Here is a 9,623-nt window from a genome sequence, read left to right on the forward strand (position 1 = left end):
GTGGGTAGCTGGTTCCAGGGACAAGAGTCACATCAGGGGCTGCCATAAGTTGGGAAGGAGGGGTCCTCCCCTTCCTATGAGAATCCTTTATTTGTCCCAACTGAGGGGTGGGTGTGGGGTGTTAAATAAGATTTGAAACAGGTGGGGACGCTGTACAGGGGGTCCGGGAAGGGGGCTGGGGGCAGGCAGCAGGTCAGTGCACCTGAGGCTGGGGGTGCCCGTGGCAGAGCCCTCCTGGTGGCTCAGGGGGTGGGCCCAGCTTCTCTGCCTCCTGCTCCACTGACTGGCTCCCGTATGCACTGTCTTCCTTCACCTCTGCTGGGGTAAATGGGAACAGGAATGGGACAGTCAAGGCCTCAGGCCTCCCACCCTCCAAGTCCAGATCCACCTTCTAGGGAGGCCCCTTTACCTGTGCTGGGCAGCTTGTCTCGGGTCTCTGGACCCCTCAGCAGCCTCACTCCCTCCTCTAGGCCCATGTCAGACAGGGCCTCCAGTAGCCCTGCCAGGTCCCCGCCAGCCAGCTGAGAAAACAGAGGGATGAGGTCTGAGTCATGGTTAGGGCATGTGCTCGGGAGCCCGGGGGTCAAGGAGGCACCTGGACTCAGATCGGGAAAGGAGGCTGGGGAGGGGGCAGGGCACAGGCCAACCCACCTCGTAGCTGCGCAGGAGGCTGCCGCTGGGGGAGGCCGTCTGTCGGTATGTGTCCACCAGGCTGCGCAGCCCCAGACGCTCTGCCAGCTCTGCCCAGCTGCCCTGGGCTTCTGGCCCGTCTAGCAGCTGCTCCAGGTTCTGCAGAGCTGTATCACCAAGTGACAGTCCCGGCCCTGAGGGGGACACACATATAGACATGTCATTTACCTCCAGAGTTGGGCGGGGACATGGACACCCGAACACTGCCTTTCTCCCAAGGTAAGCGACAGACAGGACCATGAGGGGTGACGGACGGGGCCGAGGGTAGAGAAAGAGAGGCCTCCTTCAGAGGTCCTGAAGGAGAAGAGACCTCTGTGAGGAGTCAGAGGAGTCGGGCTGGGGATGCTTGATGCTTCTCACCTGCAGGGCTGGGCGGGGTCAGGGGTGGCTCCATGGTGTTCTGAGCGGCATTTAGCAGCAAGGTCTTCACCTGGGGAGACAGCCGCAGTTCTGTCTACCTCCCACCTCGTCCTTAAGCCCGTGTCTTTAAGTCCAGATACTCTGGACCCCGTCACTCAGAGCACTTCTAGTCCCAGGCTGGCCTCACCTTGGTGCTACAAGTGAGGTCAAGAGGCGTGTGGCCCCGGAAGCTGCTTCGGGTGTCCTTCTCAGGCCCTTCAGAGTCCGAGTCGCTATCAGAGGTAGGGGGTGAAGGCAGTGGGCACAGGGGCTCCTCGTTTTCAGCATGGATGTCAGCACCTGGGAGAGGGAGGCCGTAATGGGGAGGTATGGTGGGGGCCTACATTAAGGACTGCAAAGTGGGGGGACTGGGAGGCACCTCTCCCCCTTCCCCCCACCCTGTTCAAGTGCCCCTGAGGGTGAGACTGACCAGCCTTCAGAAGGAGGCGGGTGAGGGTCGGGTACCCTAGTCCAGCTGCCAGGTGCAGGGGTGTGTTTCCCGCAAAGGTGCGAGCGTTCACGTTGGCCCGGAGCTGGGGGTGCGAGCAGCGAGGGTGGACACCACAGCATGGTCCCCTTGGCCAGCGCCCCCTTCACCATCTTTGGCCCCTCCACCACCCTTGGCCCCACTCCTTCCACAATCCTCAGTCCCACCTTGGTGACCAGATGGGTGACCAACCCCAGCTCCTCCATCTCTGTGGCTAGATGCAAGGCTGTTCGCCCCCCCTGCCGCTCTGTGGCCTCCACTTCAGCCCCACTGTCCACCAGCAGATCCAGGCACTCGGGGCTTCGGGCTCGGACCGCCAGGTGTACCGGATACAGTCCTAAGGATGCAGGATGCTCAACCTGCAGCTGTGACCCTTAAGGCGGCCCCTGGGCCAGCCCTGACCATTCAACCTCGACACCTCATAGTCCATTCTGGGCACTGGCCAGATACCCTCCCTGGTCCCCCCCTGCCCCCTTAGTCAGGTGAGATGGGGAGCTCACCCTCAAAGTCAGGCATATGCAACAGCTGGGGCACAGCAGGAGCTCCACTCTGAAGCAGTGCACGCAGCAGTTCAGGGGCACCAGCGCCTGCCCGCAGCGCCAGATGCATGGCTGAGTCTCCATGCCGATCCAGCAGAGCTGGGTCTGCACCCACCCGCAGCAGAAAGCTCACCACACTCGTCTGCCCGGTGATCACCGCCAGGTGCAGGGGCGTCTGGGGATGAAAGCAGGGTGAGCCAGGCCCGAGTCCCCCTTGCCTTCCAACCCCTCCCACCTCCCCAGTAGGCGCCCCCGCACCTGGTGCAGGTGGTTGGTGAGGTTGACGGCGCCGAGGTCCTGGGCATAGTGGATGACACAGGCTATCTGCTCAACGACACTGGTCTGCCCGTGGATGATGGCCAGGTGCAGTGGTCTGGGGGTTGGGGAGCGAGAGTCTGGCCCAGCCACTCAGAGCATCTTTCCTTCTCAAAGCCCCACCGCCCTCATAGTCTCCCTCGCTGGGGCCCATGGAACCCAGCACGTGGCCCAGGGCATCGCTGTGCTTGCACTTAACGTTTCGCAGCACCTTTTGAGGTAGGTAAGTGCTATAACTGTACCCCTTGCACGGTCGACAAAACTGAAGTTTGGACAGACCAAGCAGCTTGAACAGAGCTGGTGAACCCCGAGGCCGGACTTGAAGCCTGGCGTGTCCAGAAACTGCAGAGCCCGGCTCCGTGCCGGTCCCTTTCCTGCCCCTACCCCGCGCCGCGTCAGCCAGGCCCTCTGTTGCCTACGTGTCTCCGTTCTCGTCCTGCGCCGTCAGTAGGTGGCGCTGTCCCGCTAGCAGCGCGCGCGCGTCCGCGGTGACGCCGTAGTCGAGTAGGGCTCGGGCGCTGCGCTGCGCCAGGCCGAACAGGCGCGCGTTGTACTCTCGGGCTGGGGGCGACAGAGGGTGTGGGTCAGGGCTGGGTCCTCAGCCCCGGCGCCCCGACCGCCCGTGCCCCGGCGTCCATACCTCGCCGCAGCATCTCCGGGGCCTGCGGCTTGCACTGGGGGGTCCTGGAGGGGGCGCTCGGCTCCGCAGCTTCCTCCCCGGAGTCCCTGCCGGGCACCGAGGCGGCCATCTGCGCCCCGCCCCCGCCTCCCGGGTAGCAGCCCATGGGGCCCGCGCCGGACTGGTAGGGGCTGTAGGCCAGGGAGCAGGGGAAGAAACTGAGGCTGCCACCTGTGGATACAGGCAGGACTGTGGGAAGCGGGCCACCAGCCACGACTCTCCCAGATTTTTTTTTGACGGAGTTTCGCTCTTACTGCCCAGCCTGGAGTGCAGTGGCGCGATCTCGGCTCACTGCAACCTCTGTCTCCCGGGTTCAAGCGATTCTCCTGCCTCAGCCTCCCGAGTAGCTGGGATTACAGGCGCCTGCCACCATGCCCAGCTAATGTTTGTATTTTTAGTAGAGATGAGGTTTCACGCTGTTGGCCAGGTTGGTCTCGAACTCCTGATCTCAGGTAATCCGCCTGCCTTGGCCTCCCAAAGTGCTGGATTACAGGCGTGAGCCACCACGCCCGGCCTCTCCCAGGTTTTTTTCCTCCACAGCTTCTCTTACCTTTACCCCTCCCTCCATCAGTACCCCCTCACCTCCTCCAGCTCCTCCGTAGCCCCCGGCTGCACCCCCAGAGCCTCCACCCATGTGGGAGCCACCCCCGAAGGGCTGGGAGAAGGTGGGCAAGGCCTTCCTCCGCTTCCGCTGCACCTCTTCCTTGTCTGGGGGCAGAGGAAAATGAGATTGAGCCCAATTATTGTGTCATGCCTCAGGGGCCCTTCCCAGAAGAGCCCTCAGGCTGGCTCCTAGGAAGCACCTCCTGGGACCCTCGCACTCCTGACTTGGCTCACGCATCCCCACATCTAGCTCTTGGGACCTTCTAGCCCAGCCTGGCCCCTCGCCAGCCCCCTGAGGTCCTCAGCCCAGCTCCACCTTCCACCAGAGGGTAATAGGTGAACTGTTTGGAATCAGACACGTCCCCTCCTCGCTTGCGTTTCAGTTGCAGGAACACTGTTACGGGCCGCTCAATCTTCATCTTGTGATAGGGGGGTGTCCGGAACACAATGGCATACTAGGGGGTGCAGGGAGACATAGGGTGTCAGTGAGTCCTTAGCCTAATTTAGCCCCCAGCCCAGGCCCTAGCCCTGGATACCTGTTTATGCACATCTGTGGGAGAGAAGTCCCCAAAGGCCTGCCATCCGTTCTCATCATCCTCATAGAACCGAACCTCAATGTCATCTACAAGGAAAACGGAAGCTTGGCCACAGCTCCCGGTGGAATCTCCGGGGCCATTTACCCTAGAGCTTCCCTGGCCCCAGTCTTATACTCGATGTCCTTGGCGCCCAGCCTGGGCTCCAGTCTCACCTTTCTGCACCTTGTCACAAAGCAGATAAACTTCATCTCCACCCCGCACAGAGCCTGCTGTCTTGTCCATTCGAGAAATCTTCAGGTTTGATGCCCCTGGAGATTCTATGGGGTGGGATATGGATTAGTTGAGATGATGCAATAGCCATGGCCACATTTAAGGAGCTGGGTGCTTTGTATTCCTTATCTCAGCAACCCCTGGAGCTGCAGGAACCACCCAATATACACATTTACTAAAGACAGAAGCTTCAAGGGGGGAAACGACTTGCTTAGGATCACACAGCTTGTATGTGGGAGGGCCAGGTTCTGAAACCCGGGCCTGTTTGGCTCCACAGCTTGAGGTCACCCCTCATGCCACCTCTGCCACCAGGCCTGGCACCCCAGGCAATCAGGATACTCACTGCTGTCATGGATGGGCTGGGAGATGACTGGCTTCAGGGGCAGGGAGAAGGAGCCATCACTGGCTCGAAGGAAGGCAGAGAAGCGCAGCCGCACTATACTCAGATCCATCACCTTCTTCAGTTCTTTGGCCTCTTGCTCCAGCTCCCGCTGCTCGGCCTCTGGGCAGTGGGTACATGTTTGAGCCCTGGGCTTCTCCCTCCCTGCTCCTTCCATGAGCACCTCCCATGACTCCCCACCCCCTGCACCCATACCTGTAAGGCCCTGGGGCCTAGAGCGGAGCCGCTGCCTCTGAAGTTTTTGTATCATAGTCCCCATCATGTTCTTCTTAGTCACATGCAGGACACCCAGGTTGTTAAATCTGAGAAGGGAGAATCAGAGGCTTTTGGCCGTGCAGTTCTTTCTTCCTGAGGCACCTTTCCCATTGCCAGGGCTCAGCTCAGCCCTGCTTCCTCAAGGAAGCCATTGGAGTTTCTACTTGGGCCCTTGGGTTTGGGGCCAACCTACATCTTTCCCCTTGGTCAGATGCTAAGCTCATGGAGGTGGGCTGGGGCCTAGGACTGGCAGACAGGGGCATACCAGTGGGGGCCAGGCGTAGAGGGCACCTACTGGGCAGTCATGTCCTTGGGCCCCACAGAAACGGCGCAGATCCCCAGCTCTGAGCATTGCTTGCCCACCAGACTGTGGGCATGAGCACGAGGTGGGTCACTGTGTGTTACCAGGTCCACCTCAATCTTGGCTGGTCCCTCGTAGTTACAGATCTAGGAGAGGCAGGGACTGTCAGGGCCTTGGGCATGCTGTCCACTTAGCCCACCCTCCAGCACCATCCTGGCTCACCTTGACAGTGGGATAGGTCTTTCGGCCCTTCTCACTGGAGGCACCGGGCAGTCCTCCGTGGGAGGGGCCTTCACAGCCATATCGAAATCGGAAGCCTCTCTGAAGGTCCAAGGGCAGAGTAGCATTGTGATCAGGGAAGACCACCCAGGCCAGCAGTGACCACAGTGCCTGGTAGTAGCCCTGAACCACAACTGCAGCACTCTGATCAGCATCAGTGACCATCCAATCCCCTGTGGCCTCCTTGGGCAATGGCTCCTCCATGGCCAGCCAGCTACCACTACCCCATTTGTCCCCAAAGCTGAAGCCATTCCACACCCTCCCTTTTGCTCACTCACCTGCTTAGGCTGTTCCACGATCACCAGGTAGGGGCCATCAGCTGGGGACAGAGAGACCTTGCTGAGCCACGATCTCCCAGCCCCTCCCCCAGAGAGAGGGCACATGCTCTCCCTCCCCCGGCTTTAGGACTAGAGGAGGTTAGTGAACTTGCTGACCTGTCTCTGGGGCTGGCTCCTTGGGTTCCACAATGGAGGAGTTCAATTTGAAATCATCATATTCAATAATACCATCCAGACCCTGGTTTGGAGACAGATTAGGGGTGGCATCCGACACTCAGCGCCCCCCCACAGCCCCACCTCCCATCTCCAAGTCCTCAGTGGTCACTCCCCCTCCTCCTCAGACCCAACAGAAAGCTCCTTTTGGAGGCAGAGTTGCAGACAGATGGACAGGCTGGCAGGCTGAGAGCATCTGCGAGCATGCAGGTGTAAGGCAGCAGAGGGGGCTTAGGCAGACAGGTGGACAGACACGGGGAGCGGCCGGTCGGGTCAGGGGCAGGCGGCGTGACTCACTGGGTTGTAGCAACTCTCCATGTCTCTGGGCTAGGCCCGGCTCTGTCTAGTGGCTCCGGCCAGGTTCTGCTTCCCAGAATTTTGGGCGCCCGCCTAAAGTTGGGAGGAGTGGCGTGGGGGAGGGGGTCAGATCTAAATGGGGGTGGGCGGGAGATGGGGGCTCAGATTTGGGGGAGGGTCCGACCTCCTCCAGCCGCCCGTCCGGGTGTGGCGGGTGAGATCCGGTGGAGAGCGAGATCCGGAGTTGGGCTTGGCCGGGGAAGGGGCAGGAAAGTTAGAGCAGCTTAGGAAAGTCCCGAAAATACCAAGGGGAGGCGGGGCCGGAGGGGGCGGGCCTGGAAATGACGCCACTGGCCCCGCCCTCACGACGGGAGGGGCGGGAGGCCCTCGCCAGTCTGCGGGCTCCCGCTGCTTTTCAGCGGGCAGAGGGCTAGGAGAATCAGGGAAGCCCCGGTGGGGGTTAAGCCCCCTCCTCCCTCCAGGGCAGGGAACAGGAGGGTCCTTCACGGCCGGGAGGAGGCTGGCAGTCTGGGGCCAAGTCCGCCTCCCGCTCCCCTCCCTCGGTCTGGAGCAACCTTGGGATTTTCTGCCAGGAGGGAGGCCACGGCTGATAAACCCCGGGGGCTTTTGGGGGGACATTCCTGGTGTCGAAAGGCCTCCCCTTCGAACAGCCTGTAGGCGGGGGCTCTTTCCTGTGGGAGGCCCCGGGGTTCTGCCCCGAGAACGCGATTCTGGGGCCGCGGGAAAAGTGTCTCCTCCTCGGAATGGGCTCTTCTCTCTCCCAAACCTCGCAACAGCAGCTGGTCCCACACCGCACGGGCTCTGGGCGCGCAGGCGACAGGGAGACCTCTGCACGCTTCCTGCCCAATACAAGCTTGTGTCTCCATCACAGCTCCACAAGTGTGTTTCGGCTGTAGTGCTTGGTTGCATGTTGTGTGTCCATGGCGTCAACATGAGTGCATGCGAGCATGTGTGTAGATAGGTGAATCCCAAGCTTCTCAGTGTGGGTGTGTGTCAGCGCCTGTCTTGATGTACAGACACGGGTGAGCGTATCTTGAGTTTGTGCGTGAAGGGTGTGGGTGCAGGCACCAGTGCACCGGTGGGCACGTCTCCGTGTGCATGTGTGTGCGAGTGCGACTGCACGGACGCTGCCGTGTGTTCGCCAGCACAGGTACAGGTGTACGTACGGGTCCGCGTATCTTTGTACAAGGATGTCGACGTGGATCCGAGTGTCGTCGCCTGCGCGCCCTTTCCGGCTGTGTGCAGCTGCTGCTCTCCAGCCCCAGGCGCTGTCCGCTAAAGGCCCTCCTCCCACTCTTTTGTCCCGGCCACCCAGGGGTCTGAATCCAGCCACTCACCGTGGCGGTGGCTCTGGTTGCGGCTTCTCTCCGCTCCCGACCCACCTGGAACCGGTCGCGACACCTCGCCGGCTAGCAGGGCTCGGGCCGGGAAAGCCCCTTCTCGGCCCCCCGGAGGGGGGAATTCCCATGACGTTTCCGTGCGTCACGCCTCGCGCCCTTTTTCATTGGCTGAAAGTTTAACTCTGGACTGGCGCAGCCAACCCGGAGCGACTCGGGCGCGCCCCCGAGAGGGGACAGGCTCACTCAGGGCGGGGAGCGGGGTGACAGGCCACCAGGCGCGAGTTTGGCCTGCCAGGGGACCACCGAGAAGGTACCCGCTGATCCAGCGCCACCCCGGGCCGGGAGCTTCCGCTGCCACTCGACTTTGGCTGCGCCTAACGCCTGGCTTTCTCTGAAGCGGGGGAACCCCAGGGGGAAGCCGACGGCCCCAGCCCTCGGGGCCCCCACCCTGAGTGGCGCGCTGCCGGGAAGTTAGCGGAAGAGGAAGGAAGTTGTTCTTGCGGTCGGTCCCGGGCGCCCTCTGGCGGCCTCCCTGGGGCCGCGAGTAGACTCCATTCGGCCCGGGCCCCTCTCTCGCTCCGTCTCATCAGCCTCAGGGCTCCGGGAGGGACAGTCCGGACCTCAAACTTTTTTAGAAGTGGCAGGTTCCCAGCGGGCCAGGGCTCAGGAGCTCTGCTCAGAAGAAGGGAAATGAAGTGTTTATCCACCACGGAGATCTGGAATATTAGAACTGAAAAAGGCATCCACAGTTTAAACAGCTCAAATTTCCACCGATGTGGGAAATCGCCTCTTTTTTTTTAGTCTCAGGCCGGAATGCAGTGAGGCGATTTTGGTTCACTGCAACCTCTGCCTCCCGGGTTCAAACCATTCTCCTGCTGCAGCCTACCGAGTAGCTGGGATTACAGGCGCCCACCACCACGCCCGGCTAATTTATGTATTTTTAGTAGAGTTGGGGGGTTTCACCATGTTGGTCAGGCTGGTCCCGAACTCCTGACCTCAGGTGATCCGCTGGCCTCCGCCTTCCAAAATGTTGGGATTACAGTCGTGAGCCACTGCGCACGTCCTATTTATTTATTTATTTATTTATGTTTTTGAGACAGCGTCTCGCTCTGTCACCCAGGCTGGAGTACAGTGGTGCGATCATGGCTGACTGCAACCTCGAACTCCGGGGTGCGCCGATTCTCTAACTCTCCTGAGTAGCTGGGACTACAGGTGCACACCACTATACCTGGCGAATTTTAAAATTTTTAGTGGAGATGGATCTCACTACGTTGCCTAGGCTGGTCTTAAACTCCTGGGCTTAAGTGGTCCTCCTACTTTGGCCTTCCAAAATGCTTGGATTACAGACGTGAACCACTGTGTCCTGCCGAATTGCCTCTTACAGACCTTCCAATTTCCACCTGAACACTTCTAGAGGCAGCGAGGTCAGGACAAATTCACCAAGCACCGAGTACATGACTGGATCTCTCTCTGGTCAGTAGCGTTTCTCCTTAGGAGGTGCCATGAGTAATCTCCATGCCTGGAGTCCTCCTCTCTTAGGCTTATGGTAGAACATAGGCTATCTTGGGTCTTTCCTGCAGCTTGCCCCAGACGTTTTTAAGAACAGAATCACAGGCCTGCACTGGCACTAAGTAAAGAGAGACTATTACGGCTCTCGATTTGGGCTGTTTCCTATTACTTCCCCGCCCCCCTTCATCTTGCCTGCAAACAGTGTCCCAGGC

At 60.4% G+C, this 9,623-nt stretch overlaps 1 protein-coding gene across 3 annotated transcripts; it reads right to left on the minus strand.

The window, feature by feature from the left end:
* Window positions 1-45: 45 nt before the first annotated feature.
* NFKB2 (nuclear factor kappa B subunit 2) lies at window positions 46-8,389 on the minus strand. 3 transcript variants are annotated; one of them, XM_003255391.3, is made up of 23 exons: window positions 7,900-8,389; window positions 6,542-6,634; window positions 6,188-6,269; window positions 6,032-6,072; window positions 5,697-5,795; window positions 5,469-5,620; window positions 5,114-5,220; window positions 4,862-5,020; window positions 4,461-4,565; window positions 4,249-4,334; window positions 4,029-4,167; window positions 3,692-3,817; window positions 3,071-3,280; window positions 2,850-2,991; window positions 2,374-2,488; window positions 2,077-2,290; window positions 1,744-1,913; window positions 1,520-1,622; window positions 1,238-1,389; window positions 1,051-1,120; window positions 652-824; window positions 410-521; window positions 46-315 (listed from the first exon to the last, which is right to left on the minus strand). In XM_003255391.3, the coding sequence occupies exons 2-23, from the start codon at window positions 6,560-6,562 to the stop codon at window positions 194-196; spliced, it is 2,700 nt and encodes an 899-aa protein (XP_003255439.1). In that variant the 5' UTR covers window positions 6,563-6,634; window positions 7,900-8,389; the 3' UTR covers window positions 46-193. The 3 variants fall into 3 exon arrangements, with proteins under 3 accessions (XP_003255439.1, XP_003255440.1, XP_030663691.1); XM_003255392.3 differs by lacking the exon at window positions 7,900-8,389 and adding an exon at window positions 6,726-6,817; XM_030807831.1 differs by lacking the exon at window positions 7,900-8,389 and adding an exon at window positions 6,726-6,817 and having other exon boundaries at window positions 46-318.
* Window positions 8,390-9,623: the final 1,234 nt, after the last annotated feature.

This window comes from Nomascus leucogenys, chromosome 3, assembly GCF_006542625.1.
Source record: "Nomascus leucogenys isolate Asia chromosome 3, Asia_NLE_v1, whole genome shotgun sequence".
NCBI lineage: Eukaryota > Metazoa > Chordata > Mammalia > Primates > Hylobatidae > Nomascus > Nomascus leucogenys.